Raw genomic sequence first — 27,228 nt, 5'->3', positions numbered from 1 at the left:
CCAAAACCAAAACAAAACAAAAAAACATTAAAAAACATTAAAAAAACAAAAAAAACCAAAAAAAAACAAAAAAGCAAAACAAAAAAAAAAACAGAAAACAACAAACAACAAAAAAGAATTCAACCACAAAATAGTGACTGTTAGTTCAGTGTGTCCTTCATGTGAAAGCTATTAAGGACCAAACCTACTACTGTGTGTAAGAAGAAATTACTTCCTAAACAGTAACTGAAAATAGTTAGTTAAACTTGCTGTGGATTTTGTCTTGGCAGTTGTCATCTTACATTATTTGTCAAAGGAAATGTGTTTGGCAGTTAAAAATCTTTCCTTAGATTTAGTGGTGGACTTTAACCTCTTAAATAAATGTTAGTATATCAGATTGTGTCCTTGAAAAATATTTTCCTTGTATGAATCATGACAATGTCTAAATCTTTACTATTCTTCTGGCAAAAGCATCAGTAAGAAAGAAGGTGAAAAAGAGAAGTATAGCCTTTACCGTCAGAAAAATATTCTTTTTAGCTGCTTACTTTCTCATGAAAAGTAAAGATGTTTACAGTGTATGCCAAGATTTTCAGTTTCTATATAACAACAGTTAGAGGTTCTAATCATACTGAAAATTGTGTTATAATGGCCTGAGCCGTGTTGCTAGGAAACAATAGGTTCCAATTTTGTATTCCTGCTCTCACTCTTGTGCTGAAAAGTGACTGGATACTGTACAGGTTCATGTTCTCTGGCTGCAGTTAAATGGTCTTTTGCATTTTGCTCTGGCTTTCAGGCCAGAAGCATGCATTTTTCTACAAGAGCATCACAACAACATGCTGTAAATATTTAAAGTTAAACATTATGTGTCGATATTTGAAAGAAAAAAGTACTTTGAATATTTCATTTTTAAAAAATAAAATTGCAAATGAACAGTGTGTCCCATGTTATTCATGCGCCAAACTGCATTCTCAAGTGTGTCTGGTCACCTAAGATATGAAAAGTAGCTCCCTAACAGGGAACAATAAAACCGCATCATCTTGAAAACGTAGGTGCAGAAATCAAAAAGGCACTAATCCTAAGGAGATGTCTCTTCATTTTTATTTTTCATGCAAATAGGATCTCAGACACAAATGCCCATTTAATTAAAAAAAAAAAAAGAGTAACTGTTGCAAGTTTAAATGCCTCTAGGCTATTACTTTAAAAAAAAAGGTTTCTTTCTCCTGTTGATGCGTTTCTGAACAATGGAAAGAAAATGAAGAATTCAAAAACTGTGGGGGAGGGCTAGGAGAGCCAGGAACCCAGATGTATTGGCAAAAAAGTGATTGGGGTAAAAAGGCAGTTGGGAAAAACTAAAAAAAAAAAAAAAAGAAAAAAGAAAGCTCTGGGCCATTACACTGGCCATTTGGCACTTACTTTTCACAAGAAGGTACTTACAAGCAACACTGGGAGAGCAGCCCAATAGATCTTGCAAAATTCAACTTGATGGTGTCATGCCCAGATCACAATATCGTCCCCAAAGACCAGAGACCACCAGGGAGACCGAGTCACGCATGCAAAAGCAAAGGGCTTTATTTCGGGCTCAAGCTCGGGCTCACAGCCTTCACCAGTGCAGTGGATCCGTGCTGAGAGCCCCGAACAAGGGCTGAGCAGGGTTTTTATGGGCTTTGGGGAGGGGGAGTTACAGGAAATTGAGACACAGGTACAGTGATCCAGTCATTATCAGGTAACAGCATTGGCAGCAACTTTAACCATGCACATTGTCCAGAGTGTTCGTTACTTTTGGCGGGACCCAATCACAACATTTAGCGTATCTTTGAAAATAACCAGTTACAGAGTGGGCCCAGGACCCCCACGTAGGGTGTACCTAGCCTTAAGCAATAAGTGATTACCTATAGCTTCTATCTCTAGGCCTGCCCTTAGGAATGTTAAGCATTTTAGCTGGCTGCTTCTGATTGGGTGTTACTAGGGTGGACCCTGGTTGAGCATGCTATGCCCTTTTATTGTCTAATGATTCTGGGAAACCGACACTTAGGCCTCCAAAGTCAGAGGGGAAACTTGAAGCCTGTCATGGAGTACCCGTGTCCTTTCAATGGTAATGGGGCACCCATAGTCCAAATAACCTGCTTGTTTCTGAAACTTGCTTGGAATTCTGGAATTTACACCACTCTTAAGTGCCCTGCTGCCTTTTCTTTAATGTTTATTTATTTTCGAATTTTGGGCCTGAGCAGGGAAGGGAGAGAGAGAGAGAGAGAGTGAGAGAGCGAGAGCGAGAGCGAGAGCGAGAGAGAGAGAGAAGATCTGAAGGGGGCTCTGCACTAACAGCAGAGAGCCCAACGTGAGGCTCAAACTCACAACTTCAAGGTCATGACCTGAGCCAAAGTCAGATGCTTAACTGACTGAGGCACCCAGGTGCCCCTTATACAGCAGTCTTCCTTAGTCACAGTTTCACTTTCCACAGTTTCAGCTACCCCACAGGTCACCCACAGTCCAGAAGCAGAAGATCCTCCTCCTGACGTTTTGCCTAACCCTCCTGTCACAAGCCTCTGTCATTCCGTTCACTTCACCTCATCACGTAGGCATTTTATCATCTCACATCATTATGAGAAGAGTGAGTACGGGACAGGAAGATATTTTGAGAGAGAAATCTCATTCATGTAACTTTTATGACAGTATATTGTTATAATTGTTCTATTTTATTATTAGCTATTGCTAATCTCTCACTGTGCCTAATTTATAAATTAAAATCTATCACGGATATGTACACATAGGAAAAAACACACTATATACAAGATTTGGTACTATTCATGTTTTCGGGTGTCATGGGGGGTCTTGGAATGTATCTTCTACAGCTGAGGGGAAAATACTGCCCACAAATACAGTGAAAAGAGTCATGGAGCAGAAGACAATCCTGATTGTTTCAACACAACCAATCAGCAAAAAGCAATGGTGTCAGTGAAGGGGTGAGAATATTAGTATCACCTGGTGATATTTTTAAACATACCCATCCCACACCACCGTCAGAGTACAAAAAGAAAGAGCAAGGGGGTTCTGGGTGGCTCAGTCGGCTAATCATCCGACTCTTGCTCTAGGCTCAGGTCATGATCTTGTGGTTCATGACTTCAAGCCCCACATCGGGTTCCATGCTAGCAGTGCAGAGCCTGCTAGGGATTCTCGCTCCTTCCTCTCTGTTTGCCCCTCCTCTGCTCGTGCTTTCTCTGTCTCTTAAAATAAAGAAAAACTTCAAAAAATCAAAAACAAAAAGAGAGGGGCAAGAGCTCCTATATTGAGACAATCATTGAAGGATATAAGAGATTTATCCATATTCCTTCCCTTTTCACCCTCACTTTTAGAGATCTTTGAATATCAATGCTATTTAAATGTTTAATAATATTACTACCTTTAATTTATATAATTCTAGTATCTGAGTAATCCTGGGAGGTGAGTGAGACTTCATTGTTCCAACTTGACAAACGCAACAATGGTAACAGACTGACTTACCTAAGGTCACTTGGATAATCTGACAAAGCTGAAAAAAATTCATATCTCAGGTGTTATGCTGATGGGCTGTCTCCAGTCAATCAGTTTTCTTGTATCTCTCTGCATAAAAATATTCATTTAAGAGGCAAATTATCTAATGACGAAAATTCAGCCTTTTACTACAAGTTTGGCCAATGACCCCAAATTACAAAAGTGTCCAAACTGGGTAGTTTAACTTCACACCTGGCTGCAAACTCTAAAATAATGGTACCCCACTTGCTGCAAGGACAAACATAGGGGACAACAGTGAATTTATAGCTCACTTATAGGAAGACTAGGTATCTTGTAACCTTGAGATGCTCTAGGGCAAATCTGGATTTTATTATTAATAGACTCTGGATTCTGAACTCAATAAAGTGAATCCAATAAAACATGAGCTGATGTCTAAACCTTAACAGATTTTAAAGCTATTTTCTCACATTTTGAATTCTCTACCCATTGTACCACAAATAACATCTTAAATCGAGCCCTTCATTCACACTAGAAGTCTTCATCACAGGCATCCTCTATAGACTTCTTCTACCTATGTACTACCACAAAGCTTACTTTCTTGTAATAGCCAAACTGACAATTACTTAAGCTTGTCTCCCTTACTGACCTTATCTCTTAAGAACAAACGTCAGAGGAAATGAATGAGTATTTGATGAACTGTCATGTTCTCGTGAGCTTGCTGACACACTTTTTTTTTCTGAAGAAAGGTGTACACTTAGAAATATATGTGCATTTTTCTGTCTTGACTCAGCATCTTACAGGTATATGTTAGCATGGCAATATTTTAGATATGGCAAGGATATGACCTTTCTGTAAAGGCACAAGCTATTATGTACTGAGAAATAGCAAGAAAGCTTATGTTGGGAGAGAAAAGGTGAAAAAACTTTATGAATAAAAGGCCAGCAAAAGAATATAGTGGATAGGCACATCAACTTGAAAGTTCGACAGTAGCAAACTCAGAAAAGCACTTACCTTTTGCAGGGAATCTCTCCAACAAGACAAGTAAGATGGTCTTCATCAATTTTGTAATATATTTATAGCATCTTCTCTGAATATTTTTAAAAAATATTTTAAGACAAATTAGGTAAATAAAGCTTTCAAATACTTTATTAAAATGTGAAAGACCATTCATGATTCAAAAAAAGCTTTTTCAAAAAAGACTCTGGTAAAGAAACATGCAAACGTAATTCATATATTTAAGATCATTCCAGAATGAACAAGTTAGAGAGAGTAAAAATTAGTTACACCTATTAAAATTTAAACCCAAGCTACAAATAAGGGAAAATTACCTAAACATACACATTTTGTTTTGAAAGTCAGCTTTCCGAATTCCTTTACAAGTTAAAGTGATGCTTTTATTTCTAGAAACGGTAAATGGCCCACAATACATTATTATGACCAACCTCCACCTTTGCACTCCCATTGCATCCATGCTAAATGCTCAGAAACCAGATCTTGCCAATGCACAGAGAGTAGCTCTGTCTCTTGGCAGTTCATCAAGCCCACGCCCACTCGTTTAAAAGTCAGAATTCCAATTTATTAGTTTACAATAGAATTTAGCATTTTCCTACAGACCACGGACCGGAGTATTTGTGTTGACTCATTCGGCCTCTAACAACAGATCTACCTACACATTGGGAACCTCACTTACCATGTGCTTATCACTTTTTATTGTCTTTTTTTCTCTTTTCTTGTTACTTTTCAAAATCATTATCATTTCCTCATCCAACTAGACAGTGCACTGCCTGAGCACAGGGACCGGGGGTTATTACTTCTCTACCTCAGTGCCTATTCTGGTCGTCGAGTGCATGAACTGTGGGAGCCCTAAAACGGCTTGCTATATAATCAAATCACAAAAGTCATGAAAATATAAATGTGAAAAAATATAAATTTCTGTCACCGTGTAAAATCTTGGCTCTCATTCAGGTTGCCATCACTTGGAACTGTTAAAAAATTAACATAACATACGGTTTCCAATGCTCTCGTTGAGCTAATACGGAGACCACTTGTAAACCAGCTGCTTATTTACATGGTGTAGCAACAACCAGGGCAGAGATAGATGATAAAAGGAAAGTCCATTTCGTGGGATTTGTAATGTAATTTCAAATATAACAAATGTTTAGGGCATACTTTAAATTACGGGATCTTTAAACTCCAGATTGGTCTGTGGATTCTACTATCCAATATCAGAACGCTAGGCGAGAAGGTTGCTTTCAGAATTAAACAGAAATTCTTCACTTTTTATCTAGTACTTGTTTTAGCACACAGTGCACACGTTCATAAATTCCCCTTAAGAGTTTACACCACCATAGCTAGCGGGGAGCATAATACCTAATTAGAACCACGCACGGCAAAGACGAGGGACACGAACCAGCTTCCTGCCATCTAATCAAGCAAGACATCTTAGAATCAGTAGCTGTCAAATAATATTTCACTAAACATGGTGCTTTAGAGAAAAACTGAGGGTTATTTTTATTTATATTTGGCAAGAATTGACATTAATGTTTTATAAAGTATCATTGTGTTTTGAATCATTTCCCATTCACAAATAGAACTGAAAATAACATGTGGAATTCTTTTTTCCCAGTCCTCATTTCAAAGTTCCTCATTTCAGCAAAGTCCATTTCAGCTTTTACATCATGCTAGACACTTCCATTACAGGATGATGATGGTTTTAGAAATACATTTGAAACTCACTGAACTGTATTATCTCCAATATATAAGACTTAGCATATATTTAAATTATAGAAAATAAAGTACAAGGTATTTTATTTTCCTTCATGGTGCTTTCAGGAAGACATCAGGATCTTCTCTTCTCCCTAAAGAAAAATAATAACAAAAATCAAGAAAAGATAAACTTAGAAGCTATTAACTTGAACAGGTTAACCTGAACTTATAATCATAATATTTCCAATGGCATAAAGCTCACAAAGATATAACACAGTGGTATAGCTCAAGCAACCAGTACTTAAAAACTGAGTTAAAAGGGCACTTGGGTGACTCAGTCGGTAAAGCATCCAGCCCTTGATTTCGGCTCAGATCATGATCTCATGGTTCGTGGGATCAAGCCCCGTGTGGGGCTCTATGATGACAGCATGAAGCCTGCTTGGGATTCTCTCTCCCCCTCTCTCTGCCCCTCCCTCCCTCTCTCGCTCTCAAAATAAATAAACATTTAAAAAAAGAAAAACACCTGAATTATGAACAATGGAATACTGAGTAGAAAGGGATAGTTTGTAATTGTAGTTTGTAATCTGTAAATTATAGCTCTATTTACATTTCTATTATAAAGGCTAACTACTCATTAATTTAATTTGGCACTTAAGTCTAATTGTCAGTTTATGGCTAAGCCTGGGTCCCTGTCAAAGAAGGACATAACAACTCATTTTCTTTATCATATATATTTACTGTTTCAATCAAGGCGTATCCTCTTACTCCAAACAAGCAATTAACCCGTTTCAACAGATGGGTAAACAATCACATATCCGCTAACTGCAGACATTGTCCAATATTCTGTTGTTAGCTGGATACATACACTAAAAGAGCTTTGCTCAGGAGATGTAACAATTTGTGCCTATGGAATCATAAAGTGTACTAATTCAATTTCCTTTGCTACGATAAAATTTCATTAATGCAAGCACCACAAATTCAGAACTTAAGATCGCGTGGGCGAAGCTAACATTAGCGCTTCCATCCCTGAAGAGAAAATAGAGTTTACCAAGCAAAGGTAAAGGACAGCCCAGGTTGTTTTCTGAGTTGTCCCCTCTTTCACATTTGTTTGTGTCTGAATCAGTGAAGGGAAATGGTACTTCTGTTTTGATGGGGAAAGAGGAGTTTACCTGTGGGCTCATCTACTTCTTTATATTTTCCCAGAGTTTTACTAGAAGTGTACAATATGGCATATTGAAGTCATAGCACGTGAGTAGTCCCCTCTCTCTTGATTGGCCGGCAACACTCACTGCATGTTTTTTACAAAACTTCCCATAACTCTGTGTTTGTGAAAAGGTTAGCTCCTAGCCCCAGCTTCCAAGCCCTGTCGAAAACTAACAGTAAACCGTACCTGTAGTACCTTGTGCACTTCTAACTGAGCACTTCTTCTCAACTGGATACTGCAGAGGTATGACAATACCTTGATCTGGCTTCTGAAATGCTGAAATGAGATTTTTTATTTTCCGGAAAAATCTTTTATGAACCCCGGGGGCCGTCTGGAAAATAAAAGGCCAAGCAAATTATTCACGTACCTCCTAATGATACCAACAGGCCTACGAAATGTGTGAGGGATGCCTAGAAAGGTAACATTTGTGTGACTTGTTCAAATATTTGAAAACACAAGGAAAAAGGGGGAAAAACAACATTCGTAGAAGAGCTTACTTTGGTTGGCTGAACTTCCCTGCAAGAGGAGCTAATGAGCTGTCATTTCAGTTCTCCCAGGGGCAGTATTAGTGTGTACAAGCTCTCGCTCATCGCCCTGCCCTTCCTTGCTGCTACCCATCATACATCCCAAGCCTCTAAGGGTATACAGACCACTACCCACAATGAATGCAGCAACAGAGAGGATGCAGTTAAACACAGAGAAAACACAGATCATACAGGTCATTAATTAAAAAGCCTGAGAAACCAAACCACCACCACCACCAACCCATCCTCCCTGTCATCATCCCACAATATAAAATGCTACACAGGAAATTAAAAATTGACTGTAAGGAGAGACACAATGCATAGCTAGTTAGTCCTTATGCTATCTCTGCCCTCACCATATGTCCTGCTTCGTCCTTCACATGAAATATTTTCCTCCTTAGGAAACGCCCCTATCCTCCCCAAAATTGCTCTCTGCCAACCCTTCACTGTGACAAGATTTTCTCTATGACACAAAAATGAAAGACTATATAAGGTCACCTTTATTTATTTGTTTGCTTGCTTTTGAGGAGATCATTATTTGCAAGTGACTATTAAAATGTATTCCTCTCCTGACATCAATTCACTTGCAAAGGCACAGCTGAAATCAACAACAATTTCCTGCAAAAGCTGATGAGCCCAGGTCCAGGCATCAGCTCAAGCGTGTCATTTTACATAAAGTGAAATAGCATTGCTATAAGCGATTGAACAATGACTAGGTTTGTTTTAGAAAGCTGTTCTCTAGGTATTCCATCTGCGAGGCTTTTGAGGTGGGATCTGTTTGTTTGTTGGTATTTAATGAGAAAAAAACTGAAGGCTGGCATGAAATCTTCGGCTCAACGACAGTAAAAGCTGAAGGCAGCACACCATCTACAGTAACTCCCTCATTTCCTCCATTAAGGTAAGTTATTTTCTTTGACAGCATCAAAAAAGTTTTTTTAGCCTTAAATTAGTGTCCACTCACAGGCTCACACAGCTTGGAGCCTCGGTAAACTCTCTCACTCGGTTCCACTCCTTGGGTCAAAACACCTTCCCAGAATTTGACTTGAGACCTCACCCAAAGTATCACTGCCATTCTTACAGGGCTCCAAACAGAGTGTGGGCTCCGAGACAGAATCGCTAAATGGCACAGGCGGGTCACAGGCACAAAATACCTCCTCGTATCTTCCTTACAGCGCTTTTTCATTTTAAAGCACTTTCCCATCATTTGCCTCCACTATTTCCTCACAAATTGGCAGTGATTGGCCGATTTGGTTATTCCCATCTGACAGGCAAGAAAATGCAAATACAAAGGGATAATTCAGCCTGCCCACGGTCACACACAGAACCCAATCTTTCGTCTTTCAAGCCAACACCCACAATGAATTCACCAACAGAGAGGATGAGAGCAGACAGTTTCTAGAGAAGTTTGAGTCACCAGCCAGAAGAGAAACTATACACTCCCTCAGTGTGGAAATATTTCAAACCACACATCATTTTAGCTGTTCTTGTGGCTTGTAAAACCATTTATCAACAGAAGCATCTTTTTTATGGGGACTTATACATAGTTAACACTTGATTACCCATACTAATGGAAAGGAATAATAGCACTGGATGTGTAATTTGAATTTGGGATGCAATGTTTTGCTGGCCAATGACTGCCCTAACTTATACTGTTTTGCTTAGGTTAATACGTAAACCTATTTAGCATCTACTGATGGTCAAATATCCAGAAAAGCCTAAAGGCACTGAAGTCTACAGGAGGAGGTTGGTACATTTTTTTACAATGTAATGATGACAATGTACATATTAATAAATAATAGTTGATTGTCTGTAGAATTCTCTAAATTAACAATTTAGCAAAATTTCAGCTTGAGTCACATGAGATAAGTTAACACACTAGGCAATGATAAAACCTAAGAGTCTTTCTAAAAGTAGAAATTCACATAATATTTGTCTTTCATAATTCAGTGGATCCGGGTTCAAAGTTCATTCCACTCTTTGAAACAAATCTCAGACTTACTTAGATTTCTAGTACAATCTTTGCACGGAGGGTGGAGTGTTCCTGCCATGATTTTTGCTGCACTATGGCAAACCAAAGCACTGTACTAAAAATCAGTATAAATACCTGTCATTTAACCAATTTTGAAAAACACATTCACCATAAGAATTGTACCACCGATGACTCCCATTCTGTCACTGAACTCCGCTATTGTTCAAATTTGCACATTTCCCATACTGCCATCTCTTAGTTATCCATGAAACATGTTTTTGATCACAGCTGGTCTTCAATATGCTCTAGAGAAATTTCTTCCAGTCAGGTGATATGAGCTCTAAGAGCACACATTAGTTTAATATTCCCTTAGCAAAAACGTAACTAAGAAAGGAAATTTAGTAGATAGAAAAAAAATGCAATATGCATTTCAAAAATAAACCTAAAGCGTTTTTCAAAAACTGTTTTCTCTTTGGAGAAAACATGCCAATCTTCTGCTCTCCTGGTGCAGATAATTATAATATTATTATATAAACAGGGTCAAACCAGACAACAGGATGAAAGGACATTTATGTCCAATAAGCCCTTTCTTCTTTAACATGATCACAAGTATGTAACCGTCGGCATACAATGTTATACTTGAAATAGAAGAAAACAAAATTAAAGACAAGATTAGATAAACCCTTATAATTTAAGATCCTTTCCATAGAGTATTCTTCAGTAGCTGAAGGCTACTTCTGTAGGGAGGATGGTTTATTCTATTCATATTGTATACATATATATGTAGATAGGACACACAATTGTGCTTCATGATAAATGGAATTTAATTTCTTATTCAATCATCTTTGCAGCGATGCAGAGAGTTTTTAAATATAAACAGGTATAAATAGTTGTGATTATAAATGGCACTGCTTTTCCTCTAATTAGTATTACAGTATTATCTGTGATAATAATAAAATAAGTATTAATTATAATAATTATTAATAAATTGTTTATGATATAAAGCAAAAGTGTGTTTGAAAACTTGCCCCCAGTTTTCATCTCAGTAGTTCAAAATATTTGTAGTCTGTAACTTGGGCTTTCTAGTTTACCGATGAATTTGTAAAGGTTTCAGGTATTTAAGTTTAGACTGTAGAATTCCCTAAACGCACAGACTAAATTATTAACAGAAGCCAATATTCACATTAATGTTTTCAAACAGCTCATAATGAAGTGCTATCATTATAAAGACAGACTGTTTCTAAGGAGTCCAAAATCAGACAAAGCATTTGAGGTCAAAAGGTTGAGTTATTTAGACCTCTACATCGGTAAGAGGTACTACTACCCTGGTACATGGAGACAGATTCACTCTGCAGGCATTATTTCAAATGTTTTCAAAGCCATCAGAGCCCATTTTTCTCATGAAATCTTATTCGAGCCTGAGTTGATAAGCAACACAAAAGTAAACTGCTCAGATCAAAGATGAATCGCCGACCCAAAAGCCTACCCATTTGCCTTCCTCTCTCTCTGGCCCCCACCCCCTGGCAACCCCGAGGCACCCAGGTAGAAGAACCTTAGAATTTTGTGGAGCATACCTTGAAAACCACTGCAGTGTTCCCTCTAATTTCATTCTGCCTATCCATGTCCTTCCCACATGGCTCAGTGGCAGTCTGGCTGCCACATATAGAGCAGTCTTGATTACTAAAACTTGAAACATCCTCCCTTCTTTGAATCCCTATGCTAAATAACATAGCACTGAACATATACAATTATATCGTTCAGCAATTTGGGCGAGGTCACATTTTTGAGGGCTTTCTGTGCGGGTCCTGTGGCTAAGAGCTTTCTTTATATGCATTATCTCATTTAATCTTCAAAATGAACCCTACGAATAAGTAACTATTTTTAGGCTCATTCCACAGATGGAGAGATCTGTTCAAAGAAAAGTTAAGTAATCTGCCGAAGGTCATAGACCTGTCAGGGAGGAGGGGGGGACCAGACCTGGAACCCAGATCTACCTGACAACAAACCTGGAGTGCTCACGTCGCTGTTTAATTCATGTTGTATCTATCTCCCCAAGCATATTACAGGCTCTTAGGAAACAGGAGTCACTTTGTTTAATCCACTATAGAACCAACACTCATATTGCTATCATTTGGTAAATAATTGCTTATTTAATCATTTTACACATTTTGTATATGTTTTCCAAAATTTTGCATAGGCACTAAAAGTTGAACATGATCCTTCAACTTTTTTATCTTCCCCGAAAGTAAGACCGTACTGTACAATGGTGGCTGAACAGAACTGGAACCAAAATTCTCTAAATCCTTCTTAATGATCCATGAACAGTTTCGGGTTAGAGCTTTAGTGATTTGAATCTGATGAATATTTGGGAACCATAGGATTTGACAACTCTTTTATAAAGCCAGCCTAAATTTCAAACACCTCCCTGATACCCCCAGAAGCAAAAAATAAATAAAAGAGCTATACCTCAGCACTCCAAGAACCTGTTTCTGTCTGGGACACTCGGTATGTATAAATGTAACCTTGATACCTGCGAAAGAATAAACTTCCATTACTGAAAAATTCCAAAAGAACAACAGATGCTCTAAATTTGTGCTTAACTATTACATATAAATGTTACATATATTGGGACACACATATATGGGCACCATTGCATTCATAGGAAGAAAAGCTTGAGGTTTCTGCATTGCTTGCATATTATATCTCGCTAATCACAGTTTCCAGAGAGTCTTCTTTATCTTTTCCTTTCTTTAAAATGTAGCAGATCAGGTGGCACCTGGATAGCCCAGTTGGTTAAGCGTCCGACTCGTGATTCCAGCCCAGGTCATGATCTCACGATTTGGAGCTCAAGCTTCACATCGGGCTCTGAGCTGAGCATGGAACCTGCCTCAGACTCTTTCTCCCTCTCTCTCTGCCCATCCCCATCTCACGCTCCCCCTCTCTCTCTCTCAAATAAAAATAAAAATAAAAATAAAATAATCTTATTTCTTTCAAAAATAAAATAAAATAAAATAAAATAAAATAGGGGCGCCTGGGTGGCTCAGTCAGTTAAGCCTCTGAGTTCAGCTCAGGTCATGATCTCACGGTTCCTGAGTTCAAGCCTCGCATTGGGCTCTGTGTTGACAGCTCAGAGCCTGGAGCCCACTTTGGATTCTGTGTCTCTCTCTTTCTGCACCTCCCATCCTCATGCTCTGTCTGTCTCTCTTTCTCTTTCTCGTAAAAATAAATAAACATTTTTTTAAATGTTTAATAAAATAAAATGTGGGAGCTGATACTCCTAAGAATTGGTCTGGTTGGGAGACTTTTTGGACAAGAAGAAGCTAGAGACCTGGTATAATTGGTAAAAATCACGAATTATTAAATAGATTTAACAAGGTGTCATCAAATTATTTTTAAGTACATATGGAACCTTAAGGTGAAAAATATTTCATGAGGATAAGGTACTATCAGGTTCACTTTATAGTAATAATTATAATTATAAGTTTAATTAATATAATACTATATTTCTATGTTATTACTATTATGGTTACTTTACAACACAACATAATAAGAATAGTAATTTGAATTTAAAAAGAGTTGTGCTAAAGTACTTGAATGCAGCTTGGCCTTTAGATGGGGTAAAGATTCTTACCCATTACTCAGTGTGTAAGCATATTTGGTATCTGTGTAATTGATGCCAAGAGTTTTATTTTATTTTATTTTCATTTTAGAAAGAGAAAGAGAACACAAGCAGGAAAGAGTGGCAGAGAGAGAAAGAGAATCTCAAGGAGAGATTCAGCATGGAGCCAGATGCAAGGCTTACTTCCACCGCCCCGGGAACATGACCTGACCTAAAATCAAGAGTCAGACACTCAACCAACGAAGCCACCCAGGCACCCCTCTTCTTATAAGGCTACTAATCCTATTGGATTATAGCCCCACCCATATGGCCTCATTTAACCTTAACTATATTCCAAAGGCTTATTTCTAAATGCAGCCACACTGAGGGTTAGGGCTTTAAAATATGAATTTGACAAGGACATAATTCAGTCCATAGAATATGAATTATTTCTTTTGGACACCACAACAATCCTATGAGCTTTCTATTGTGAAATTAATTTTATAGATGAGGGAAGCAAGACGTTGAAAAGCTAAGTAACTAAAACCACACTAGAGACCAAGCAACAAAGATGGAATTTGAATCAGGCCTGTTTGACTCTAGAGCCCCGGCTACTGGTCCCCATACTATAATGGATGTAGATTATTTATTATATTTTAGTGTATACGATAATGGTATTTAATTTGCCTAACAAACCTTCACTTCATAGAAAACTTTGGTAGGGTAAACTCTCTTCTGCATCATTTCAAATTACGAATATGAATATGGATCCGATTCTCTGGGTCAACAGAGTTTTATTTTAGACATTTTCTGATTGTTATTCTTAGGTACAAATTTGGGTCAGTATAGATCATTGGTTCGAACATGCTAAACTCTGGTAAAAAAAAAAAAAGTATTTGGGGCACCTGGGTGGCTCGGTTGGTTTGGCATCCGACTCCTGATTTCAGCTCAGGTCACAATCCCAGGGTTATGGAATCGAGCCCCATGTCGGGCACTGTGCTGAGCATGGAGCCTCCTTAAGATTCTCTCTCTCCCTCTCTTGTTGCCCCTCTCCCCAGCTCATGCTCTAAATAAGTAAATAAACAAACAAACAAATAAATAAATGTATTTAAACTTTAAAGAACAGATGATTCCAAAGCATTCCAGACAGAAGGTCACCCCCGAATAACTGACTTCACTTACCATCAATAGTCTTTAGAACTAAAAGTCCTTAAATATGTGGATTAAATTACTATCTCTTTCATCAATGTTCATCAGTACTGATTACTTAAAGAACAAAAAAATACATCTAAAAGACTAGAATAAGTTCATCCAATTTGTGAAATCAAAAAAATTCTATTTAATTGCTGGTGTGATTAAATGAAATGTTTCATTTTCATTATGAAGGTTTGCCAGCATATTTAGATCACATATAAAATAGCTTGATATATGCATATATATAACATGCTAAATAAATATAAAATATTACATTGTTAAAGTCTTATTTTTTTTTTTTTGAGCAATAAAATCTACCCCAAAGCCCTCCGATTTCAGTAAGTACTCTACAGGGAACAGGGCAAGGGCTTTGATTTCCATTTTTCATCATGGGAACTCAAAACATAGGGTTTTAAGTGATTTTCTTAAAGTCACAGAGCAAAATGGAGATAGAAGCAGAGAAACAGCATAGGTCCTTAGTTCCATTTTCCCTACGGGAAGCGATTAACGGCAGTAATTCACCATCGTTAAAGCCGATGTGGAAACGCATTATTTAAAATCTCAGCACCAATGCAAACAAAATCGTAAGTGACCAGTTTTCACTTTCTAAAACAGCAAGTCTCTAAAAAATACAACGAATCTATCTCCCTACTATCATTCAGCTTCAGTTAGTCAAAATAAATGAGTCTGTTTTGAAAATTGTTTCCTAACGAATCTGATCTTATCTCACTTTCAGTTAAGCAGCAGGAACCTGAGTACCACTTCAAAAGCCCTTCCCTCCTTCAGTCTCTGAACAACCTGATGTCAGTGGCGCCTAAAACTTCTTGTGATTAAACCCATTTAATATTAACAATTTCCTACTCCCCCGCCCCTCGAATTTCTGAATGAGCAGAATCAGATCACCTCTCAAATAAGCCAGTAGTTCATCTCTTCCATTTTTAAGTCACTGAAGGAACTGACCCAGGATCCCCTGTGTCAACTCCTGTTATCCTAGGGTCGTGGGTGGAAGAGCTCTAAAACAGTGCCATCCCGGTGACATTCCCAGAGTAATAACATCAGCATCACCTGGGAACTTGTTAGAGATGCAGGATGTCAGGCCCTGCCCCAGAACTGCTGAATCAGAATCTGTACTTTAACCAGATCTCCAGATAATGTGTAAGAACATTGACGTTACAGACAGACAGATTAAAATGCAAAGAGAATGCCCACACCTGTGGGATTATTGACAGCAATTTCTGCAAAGTCAAGCTGGCTTTTTTCCACTTACCCAAGGCACTTCTGTGCCACCTCCTCCATAGTCATCACTCAGTCTCTGCTTTAAGAATGCAAAGAGAATTCAGAGGACAGTCACCGCAAAGAGCACTGAGTAATGTACAGAAATGTTGAATCACTATATCGTACACCTGAAACTAACATAACCCTGTATGTCAATTATACTTTCAATAGGAAAATTTTAAAGTTCGAAATTAATAAATAAATTGCTTAAAAGAAAAAGTAGAAGCTGAAGCTTTTTCAATGATTTCAAAAGTCTCCACAGAGCAGTGTTTCTGAACCACTTACTTCCTCTTCTCCAACAACGTTTCATAGTTTTGTTTTCTGTAGCTTGAATTATGGAATGATCACTTTATAACATAAAATTAAACCAAAATACTGAATATGCTTTTTTCAAACTGCACATACTCTCTCCCTGTCCACTGAAAAACCACTGTTTTAGGAAATAAACTTATAACAAGAGCTATAAAAACGTGCGTATTTTCGACCCACTGAACGACCTTGCTTATCTCCACATACTCCAAGGAATCAAAGGACAAAACAGTTTCATAAAGATTTTCATAGTAGTTCTATTTTAATGGTGAAAAACATAGAATTAACTTAAGTACCCCAAAATAAGAAGTGTTATTCAAAATAAGAAAATGGTAGCAGAAAGAACCGTTCAAAATTATACCAAAATTCAAAGGTATTAGAGTCCCCTTACACTTTTCAGAGAATGTTATGCACATGGATTATGTTCATATAAAATTATAGTATGTGAAAGAAGTGGATCCACAGTGACCCCACTCCAATTACAACTATTCAGAACCATTCTTGTATGTATACAAACTAGAAGTAAATTTAAACTCATATAAATGCATCCTTGCATATTAATTTTCTTATAAAGTTATATGTGACTAACGACAGCTTTAAAATTTTAATATTTATTTAATTTTGAGAGAGAGAGAGACAGAACATGAGCAGGGGGAGAACAGGGAGAGAGGGAGACACAGAATCCAAAGCAGGCTCCAGACTGTGAGCTGTCAGCCCAGAGCCTGACATGGGGCTCGAACACAAAGACTGTGAGATCATGACCTGAGCTGAAGTCTATTGCTTAACCAACTGAGCCTCCCCAGGTGCCCCATGACTAATAACATCTTTTTAAAAGAAAAATGAGCAAAATTACTATTTTGTGCTTTACAAATCTAGTCTAAGCAAGTTATAAATCAGAAAAATATAATTTATTTTTTAAAACTGTTACATCCCTTTAAAAAAACTGTTGCATCCTTTTTAGGATTATCTTTCTTCCGACTCCTCCCATTCATACAGACAAACCAAGAATGTGGTGTAATTTTAACTTCCTTGCTTCACCAAATCTTTGTTGAACTTATTGATTAGCCTGGAATTCAAAATCTCTCAGGAAAAAAAAACAAACTAGAAAACAAATAATTGGTAGAAAACAGTAGAGGTTTTTTTGTTGCTATTGCTGTTACTGTCATTAATTTTCTTAACAAATATTTTGCATTTTAATGACTACAAAGCATGTGTTGATTCAGTCTCAGCCAAAATTAAAATTTGCCTTTATTTTTCTCAAAAGCCTTCGCAACCCTTAAAAAAGTGCCCTGATTAAAGATGAATCAGGGTGCCTGGTTCACTCAGTCGGTAGAGTATCCAACTCTTGAACTAAGGGTCATGAGTTCAAGCCCCATGTTAGGGCTAGAAATCATTTAATGAAAAAAATGAATGAGAAGAAAGCAACTTGCTTTATTACTTATTTTCTCGAGGGGTCAGCTTTGGGGACAGATCTTGGTTTAGAACTAACAAAACCACATCAATTCCTTCTTTTTACCACTTCAAGGTCTCCACAGAAGAAAAAGTTTAGCTACATCTGACTCCTTCATGACACTGCAAATAAGCAAGCTAGCGCCCATACGGTCTCTGTCTAGACAAACTAATGTTTAATGCTATGTGCAAAATTCAAGGCACAATTATAATGAGAATGACTTTTTAACAAATATTTCAGAACTTTTATACCCAGAAAAACGGTGTCCTATACAAAGCCATCATTATTGAGACTATATCCTGATTCAAGAGATTTCCAAATTTCCTATGGTACAATCTTCATTTTTTTCAGAGTGAACTTGAATTTTCAGAACCGTCAAGTCATTCAGCTTCAAGTTTGATGGAAAAAATATGTAAAACCAGTTTCGATGACTCACGACAATAAATATCACCTCTTCTTCCCCTGAACTGCCACTAACATACATATGCATGTATTCCTACGATGTTTTAACTTTGTATTGCAATTATCTGTAGACCTTTTATGTTAACAAATACCTACCACATGTTAGGTTTAAAAATATTAACTCACGTAATAATCCTCTGAGGATCATTAACCCTATGAGGTAAGTAGTACTATTACTATCACCATTTCCCTTTTCACAAATAAGGAACCTAAGATACAGAAAGTTTAAGTAACTTGCCCAAGGTAAAATAGCTAGTTTAAGGTCAGAATTGGGATGCATACCAAGAGTCTGGCTGAAAGATCTATACTGTCTCTGTCTTACATCAGAGGGAATGAATTAATACATTGGTCTTAAGATGTTCCAAAAGCACAGGTCTCAGAAAGGGAAGAGCCTGCTTGGCCTCAGGGCTGGAGGCGAACATTGAGGGGAAGATGGAACGTAGGGGCTGGAAGGACAAGGTCAGTTGAGGAGAGCCCAGAAAAGGTTAACCCAGACTTCTCCTTCACTTACACAAATGACATCCTCAGATTACTCTTGCAACTTCAATTTCACGTTGTCAACCAGAATCAGCACTTGATTTACTGGCCTATGAAATGTCCATTTGGTGGTGTGGGGGATGCCCCTTTAATCCTAGGCTGCCTTTCAGGCTTGTTCTGCCATTAACAGATTGCACTCAGAAAATCCTAATTCATTCTAGTGACCTACATTATCATGAAGATAAATGCGGCACCAACACACATATCCAATTGTATTCAAAAACTCACTGTAAAGTAAATAATCATTTCTCATTCTTTTGAGTTCTTTGCTACAATGTTCCCCTCTATTGCAACTGGTAAACTGGAATTTGATTTCGTCACTGCTCCTTCCCCCATTTCTCCAGTTCAGTGGTTTGATACACACTTTATTCCCAGTCATCCCTTCAATCTCCGAGGACAAAAAGATAATTATCCTTTTATCCAAAGCCATATATGTCAAATGACTTCATTATGTGCCCTTGTAGCTAAAGAATACAACAGCATTTCTGCTTCTAAATCTGCCATCAGATAGGTAGCAAACAAAGTCAGGGATGTACAGAATGCTACTTATGGAAATAAACTATTTCTGCAAACTAAAGATTTTAAATATTTTAAACTGGTTTTCCTCTTATCACCATCAAACAATCCCACTGGGCATTTAGGACTTTCCCAATGGCTGTCTACATTGAGGGTAAGAAGGGAAGAACTGTGAGAGTTCATGTGTACCTTAGTGAAAAGAAAATATACATAGAAAACCAAAAAGAATAAACTACACTAAAAGAGGGGCACCTGGGTGATTCAGTCGATTAAGTGTCCAAATCTTGATCTCAGCTCAGGTCATGATCTTACGGTTCAGGTTCGAGCCTCATGTTAGGCTCTGCAATGGCTCTCTCCCTCCTTCTGCTCCTCTCCTGCTCATTCTTTCTCTCTCTCTCTCAAAATAAATAAATAAACTTAAAAAAAGCTGCACTAAAATAAAATAAACCTATTTACATTAATAAGAGCATTTAGGACACATGATGAACATACAAAAAATACATAAAGTCAGTAGCTTTCTTAAGCAACAGCAAAATATGATAGAAAAAGAAAATCCCATTTACAATGGAAACAAAAAAAATTGACACACACATTCATACGCACAATGATTAGAAGCAAACTTTTAAAAATGTGCAAGATTTATAAAAAGAAAACTACAAAACTTTGTTAATAGATACAAATTTTAAAAATTAAGAAATGGAGAGATGTATCAGGTTTTTTGATGGGAAAGACTACATTGTTTAAGGATGACAACTCCTCAATTTATTAATAAGTTTAATGTAGTCCCAATGGGATTTTAATAAGTTAACAAAATTATTCTAGATTTCATCTCAAAGAACCAACAAGTAAGAATAGCAAATAATTGGGGCACTTGGCTGGCTCAGTCGGTGGAGCACATGACTCTTGATCTTGGGGTTGTGAGTTTGAGCCCCATATCGGGTGTGGAAATTACGTAAAAATAAAATCTTTGAAAAAAAAAGAATAGCAAATAATTGTTTAAATGTATGAAACATTGTCATACTACAGCGCCAGTAATACACGAACAATAGATCAGTTGGATCGAATATACGGGAAACAATAATTGCTATATATTAAAGTTTAATATATGATAAAGTAGTCTAGGAAATTGATGGGGAATGGAAGTTCTATTTATAAATTATATTGTGACAATTGTTAGCTATTTTGAAATGAAATCAAATTATATCCTTTCCCCACATCAAAATGAAATTCCAAATGGAATTAAAGAGTAAATTAACCAAACCATAAATTGAAAACAAAAACTGAAGTGAAGTTTTATGACATCTCTGGAGGAAAAAGAACTTTCTAAGCTGGGAAGCAAAGGAAGAAATTACACACAAAGAAAATTAGCAACAGATTTAACTACTAAAAATGTTAACTTTTTTTGTGTATCAGAGAAAAGTGACGGTAAGCACCAAACTGAGAAAAGATATTTGCAACACATTGAGGATTTGTATATAAAAATTCATAATGTGTTAACAAAAATAGAAAGATCCAAATGGTTAAATGGCAAGGTACACAAAGAGCCAATTTATGAACAAAGAAATACAACAGCTTACCAACCATAGAGAAGATGCTCACTCACTAATCAAAGAAATATGATATAAAGAGTAAGACACCAAGTTTCAATGAAAATTTTTGTTAACAAGAATACCCATTTCTAGGGAGGGGATAGTGCAATGGACACTCTCATGCATTACTGGTGAGCATATCTATAAACTGGCATAACCATTTAAAAAAATTGGTGATCATGTATATATCAAGAATCCTAAGCTGCTAATGTTTTTTGAACTAGAAGTTGTGTATCTTGAAATTCATTACAAGGAAGTAATCATAAATACAAAGAAACCTTTATGGATTGAAACATGAATCATGATGACATAACAGCAAGAAAAATGGAATGATTCAAAGGTATAAAAATAGATGACTGGTTAAGGAAAATATAGTACATTCACTGGCTGAACTATCATACAGCATTAAAAATAATGTCTTAAAATCATTTGTAAGAATGTTACATATGAATGGGGTTTTTTCATGTTAAACGGAAAATGCAGTAGAATACAATATTATAAGAGCACATGTGTGTTAACAAAATAGTTGATTTTATTAAAATAAGGAAGAAAATTCACTTAACTTTCAACAATTGTCTCTAGCTTAAAGAAACTCTAGATCATTTCCCTCATTTCCATGCTATACATTTTTCAAGTTTTCTATAATATGAATAGGTATTAGGATCTATTTTTAATAGACTCATTATACAAAAAGCTAGATTTATTTATTGAAAATAACCAAAAGGAAAACTCACTTTAAAGGAAGGTGAGAAATTCTATAAATGGAAAACACCTTCAGTACTTCATAAGATTCAATTTTCCAAAACTGAACAGAGGAAAAGGCCATATCTAAAGGCCTTGACTGGGGGGCTCAGAACCATGGAAAGGAGCAAATGTAGCTTGAAAGTGTAGTTTAAAGTACAGTTTGAAAGGCACATGCAATATGTTATTTCTACAATAAAAACACAGAAACTAAAACTCAACCAAACCTTAGATAATGGGGAAAAAACAAAGAATAGAATAAGAAACTATTCTGAGTGAACTCTATAATCAATTCATGTTCATTAGCAAGATCTTGTTGTTCATGGGTATACGACACCGTTTACATTGTTATTTATACTGCATGGCATAAGCATATAGGTTTTGGTTTGAAATGAGTATGTGGTTTATTTCAAGATAAAATTTGATTATTGTTACTACAGCATAGTACTAAAATGGGGACATGAAATTTTTATGTTTATCAAAAGGGACCCTTAGCTCAAAAAGATTGAAAAACTCTCATAAAAGACAAAGTACCTTCGTGTCTTCCCTCTATAGCTCAGCCTGACAATCACACTCTAAGACTTTGGGGCCCCAGTGTGCCCATCAAAAGACATGGTATGGGACTCCCAATTTGCCTACTTTATTCTTCTACTTCACAGGGAGGTTTGCATGGAGAACTAAGAGTCATAAAAACTGCATTTATGCAAGATTCGCTTTGGGTAAAAACATAAATGTTTGAGAATTTCCCACACTGCCTAAATTAATTCCTTATGTGGCCCTGACCTACATGGGCAAAAGGCTAAAGTTGTTCTCTCTTTTGCGAATTTTACCAACAACTCTTATGCAGAAAGTAGGCACACAGTATGATTCCTATTTAACAGGTATGGAGACCAAGACCCAGAGAAGTTGAGTGACTTCCCCAGAGTCCACACCCTGGCCTCCTGATTATTGATCCAAAGCTCTTTGCAGTAAGGAAGACTATTTCCTATAGCAATCCATTTATTAATTCAAAAATATCTACTGTGTGTCTATTATGTGCCTCATAATGTGCCTCATAATGGCTATTATATGCTAGGTTTTGTTCCTGGTGTGGGAGACAACTGCCTTCACTCAGTTTCCATTTTTGCTGGAGAACACAGCAATACAGAAGTAAACAATCAAATGTCAGATAGTTTAAAGTTAACTTGAAGAAAAATAAAGTGATAGAGTACAATAGGCACCGGAAGAAGTGACTTAATTTAGAGACGGTGGTCAAGGAAGTGTTCTCTGAAGCAAGAGGAAGAAGTAATAAGCTGTAGCGGTGCCTGGATAGTTCAGTCGATTGAGCATTCAACTTTTGATTTCAGGCCAGGTCATGATTCCAGGATCATGGGATCAAGCCCCGCATTGGGCTCCATGCTGAGTGTGGAGCCTGCATAACATTTGTTCTCTCTCCCTCTGCCCCTCTCCCTTACTCCCACTTTCTCTAAAATAAAATTTAAAAAAGTAACAAACTGTGAAGATCCTAAGACGACAGCATAGTTCACAGGTGTGAAAAACAAGAAAGGAGCTGGTGTGGCCGAGCCTTAGGTGCATCTTGCCACACACTTTCTCATCTTACTCCTGCCCAGGCTTCTTTTGGACCTTATTTTTCTTTTTTACCTCTAGGTTAAGGGGCTCCTTACGTCCCTTGTCAGCTTCTCTAAAGAAGCTGCTTTCATTTTCCCACTCCTTCCTTCACATTCTTTTGATAAGAAAAGAGCCTAAGACTAGTAGTTGGCCTTCACTGACCTACCTACCCCAGTTTCCAGTGGGGAAAAACAATAATGTAAGCATATCATAATGATCTGCACCCAAAACCAGTGTCAAAAAGACAATAAATGCCAAGTGCTGGCAAGGATGTGGAGAGAAGGGAACCCTTCTGCATTGTTGATAGGAATGTAAGTTGGTGTAGCTACTATGGGAAACAGTATGAAGGTTCCTCAAAAACATTGGAATAGAAATACCATAATCTAGTAATTCCACTACTGGGTATTTACCCAAAGGGGAAAAAAAACACTAATTTGGAAAGAATATATGCACCCTATGTTTATTGCATTATTTACAATAGCCAAGATATGGAAGCAACCTGTGCCCATCAACAGATGAATGAGTAAAGAAGAGGTGGTATTTATATAGAATGGAGCATTACCCAGCCATAAAAAGAATGAAATCTTGCCATTTGTGACAACACGGATGGACCTCGAGGGTATTATGGTAATGAAATAAGTCAGGCAGAGAAAGACAAATACCGTATGATTTCATTTATATACGGATCCAAAAAACGAGGTAAACATCGTGTTAAATACAAAGAACAAACTGGTGGCTGCCAGAGGGGAGAGGGATGGGGGGATGAACAAACTAGATGAAGGGGATAATTTCCAGTTATAAAATAAATAAGTCACGGAGATGAAAAGCACAGCACAGGGACTATATCGTAATAACCTTGTATGGTGACAGATGGTGACTACATGTATCGTGGTGAGCATTTTGTAATGCATGGAATTGTCAAATCACCATGCTCTACACCTGAAACTAATATAAAATTGGATGTCAACTACATCTCAAAAGGAACAAAAAGACATCTGAGCCCAAGAGCTTTGCCTGCTTCCATGTATTTCTCTTGAAGCCTTTAGAATCAATGTATGTAGCATGGCCCGCCTCAGTATGATCTTTCTTCACTGATCCAGAAAGTACTTCACAATCTTGCAGTGTCTCATTAGGTATCAAAATTACTACCAAGCCCCTTTCTTCATTTTGTTTCTGACTAGAACCTACTCCACGGCGTAGGTGTTTTCATGGGTGTTTTTATTCTGCTGACAAAAAAGTGATGGAGCTAGGTCCTTCCTTAGAAATGCCCCAGGAGTACTGAAAGAACTTGAGAGAAAACAGATACAATAATAATACTAGCTTACACTTTCTGAGCAGCTATGATGTGTCAGGCCCAGCGCTAAATTCTTCACTGGCATTATCACATTTGATCCTCCCTATCCTAGGAAGCAGATAGTATTATTATACCCATTTTATGGAGAAGAAAACCGAGGCACTGAGAGGTTAGCTTGCCACAGTCCCAAGCCTACCATCAGACTAGAACAGGATTGCTGGATCCTGACCCTGACCCTGGAGCGCTGGAGCCAAGATGAAGGTGCATCTGTTTCAAAATGGGCGTTAGACTAAGGCATGCCTAGGGAAAGGGCAAAGCTGAATCATAACAAGAGTGGTTTCCCTCCATGCCCTTTACCACTCCTCTTTACCAGTCCTAGCTTTTTATCAACAAGGGTCCAGCTTCTGGAACCCCCTGCCCACACACACAGCTCCTCAAAAGGAAGCCACGCAGATCCAGAGAGGCAGCTTTCCTACAAACTTTCCCCTCTCAGCACCCCAACCCAACAGGCATTGCACTTAATAGATTTTGTTTCTTAGTCTTCTTCCTCTCCCTTGTCCTCTTTGGGAGAACACCTGCAATTCCATTTAAAGAGATCTGGAGTGAGGTCTTTCTTTTTCTTGGGAGCTGGTGGCTCCCATTCTGCCCAGTCCACCATCCCAGGGCTCCACCTTGCGGGCCTCAACTAGAGGTCAAAATGGGAAGTCAGGAGCTTGGATCATTCTCGAAGCAAAGGAAAATTCTAGGTTGCGTTTTCCCACCCCACAGGGCATTCATTCTCTGCAGCCACCACAAAAGATCGGGCATGGGTGGGGGGTGGGCCCTTCTGGAGAGTGAAGGCCCAGGAAGTGAAATCCTCAGTGATGGACCTAAGCCAAAGCATGGTCCACCACTGACCTCGGCTGGACTTGAGGAAGGCCTTGGGGCCGTCAGGTGGGCATTACAGGAAGCCTGGACTTCACATACAGCCGCCTCCCATCCACACCACCCGGACGCCCCCAGCAGGTGCCCCCTTCAGGCCAGGACCCCCCCTGGCCACCGCGACGTACTCACAGCACACAGAGGCAGTACACGCCCGGGACGCTCTCACTGTCCCTCAGCAGATAGCTGCCATCCAGACCCGTGGCCAACAGGAGCTTCTCCCCCGTCTCCCGGCTGATTTTGCCGTGGTACACAGCCACCGTGTCCATGGCCTGGGGGACTCTCCGCCGCTGAGGCGTCGGACCACCCAAGGCAGATGCCACCACCGCTGCTGCAAGCCGGGCCCGAGTCAGCTACCTGACTCCCAGTTCAGCCAGATGTGCAGAAAAAGAGAGAGGAGCGCCCCAACAACAGGATGTTGTCTATCTGCCTTAAAACCTCCTTCTCACACTTCAATGAAAACCAGCTCAGCATTTTAGAAGCTTGGTTATTGCCACAAGCTTCTAAGGTTCGATTCCCCTACCCACCCCCACCCACCCCTCACCCCACCCCACCCCAGTCCCCCTCACCCCACCCCACCCCACCCCACCCCCAACACATGGTGCAGAAGGACAGGGGAGGCCCATTGGAAGACGGTCTTTGTGAGATTTGGGGTGGAATACCAAGGCGGACACACAGACAGGAATGCTTGCTAATGCTTCCGTTCTTGCAGGTTTCCCAGGGGCCACCAGGGATGACTTCACTTAACTAGTCCCCAAAGAGATTGATGATAGAGGCAAGTTGTACATGGCCTTCATGCCAGGGGGAGACATGCTGACAGAGAATGAAAGAACCCAAAGCTCTCAGACCACAGCACAGAAACTACCAGCACTATGGGTGTGCAGTCACTACTGAGCACAGCCAGGATGCTCTTCCACGGTCACAAGGAGTAGGTGAAAAGCCAACATGGAGCAAGTCTCCTTTTCTACCCTTCCTACTCCTCTTGAGTGATCCTGATCCCGAGCAAATACTGATTTTTCTTACTTTCTTGTCCAAGATCCCAGAGTGCCGATTGAGGAACAAAAATCAGCCTCTGTCCAAAGAAGTTCCACATTTTTTTATCTGATGAGACTTAGATGTGAGAATGAATCATTTCATTGGTGCTTTGTCTTTATGTGGACTCATATATGCCCTTTGACATATAGGACCCACCTTTCAGCATTTGGGGCATAAAACTTGTTTCAAATCATGTTGCAAGTGTTGATTATTTTACACTCTGTTGTGAACAGAGTATGTTTTTTCCTCAGTTGTTGCTAAACTATCATTCATTTCTTAAAACCTTTCAACTTTCATTTCCTTTTCTGAAATAAGGCATTGCTTCTATTTTAAAACATGCTGTTAAGTAATATTTCCCCCAAACTTCCTCCTCTTTCACTGGGATAAAACTTTGTTTAATGCATGAAGCTGGGCGGTCTTCTCCATTTTTCCTTTTGATTATGTAAAATACTTGTAAAGCTGGAATTTAAATAACCTAAGCCATGTGTCTGTTGTATCTCTTCCACAACTTCAGTACCTAGTTCTTTGTGACCATGGCAAGGCTGGGAGCTCAAGGCTGAGACAACAATTTTTTAAATTCTCACAAGCCCTACTAATGGATCAGGTGCACAGAGATGCCTTGCACCAAAGCCAGATTTTTGTCTGCCCCTCCCTAGGTTTGAGAACAGCCCTCTGAGATTTCAGTGGCAGCTATTAGTGACTCGGCTTTTTCTTTTTTAAAGTAAGCTCTGCCCACCGACATGGGACTCAAACTCACGACCTGAGATCAAGATCGCATGTTCTAGCGACTGAGCCAGCCAGGCACCCCCGTGATTCTCCTTGATTGAA

General features: G+C 38.5%; 1 protein-coding gene across 1 annotated transcript; it reads right to left on the bottom strand.

Annotated features, from left to right (window-relative positions):
• Window positions 1-5,950: 5,950 nt before the first annotated feature.
• SH2D1A (SH2 domain containing 1A) lies at window positions 5,951-25,790 on the bottom strand. Its single transcript, XM_029930001.1, has 4 exons — window positions 25,498-25,790; window positions 12,338-12,401; window positions 7,565-7,709; window positions 5,951-6,326 (listed from the first exon to the last, which is right to left on the bottom strand). The coding sequence occupies exons 1-4, from the start codon at window positions 25,632-25,634 to the stop codon at window positions 6,286-6,288; spliced, it is 387 nt and encodes a 128-aa protein (XP_029785861.1). The 5' UTR covers window positions 25,635-25,790; the 3' UTR covers window positions 5,951-6,285.
• Window positions 25,791-27,228: the final 1,438 nt, after the last annotated feature.

Source organism: Suricata suricatta, chromosome X, assembly GCF_006229205.1.
Source record: "Suricata suricatta isolate VVHF042 chromosome X, meerkat_22Aug2017_6uvM2_HiC, whole genome shotgun sequence".
Taxonomy (NCBI): Eukaryota; Metazoa; Chordata; class Mammalia; order Carnivora; family Herpestidae; genus Suricata; species Suricata suricatta.
Note: the sequence above shows the minus strand (reverse complement) of the source record. Positions and strands in the feature narration are given on the sequence as shown.

Bases quoted from the DNA above. Each gene is read 5' to 3' on its own strand.
- SH2D1A (XM_029930001.1), bottom strand. From the start codon at position 25,634: ATGGACACGGTGGCTGTGTACCACGGCAAAATCAGCCGGGAGACGGGG. The intron at 7,710-12,337 runs GTATAGCTCTTT...TTTATTTTCCAG, and splicing joins CAGGTTCTTGGAGTGCTGAG to ACGGCCCCCGGGGTTCATAA. The intron at 6,327-7,564 runs GTACGGTTTACT...ATTTTTCTTTAG, and splicing joins AAGTGCACAAGGTACTACAG to GGAGAAGAGAAGATCCTGAT.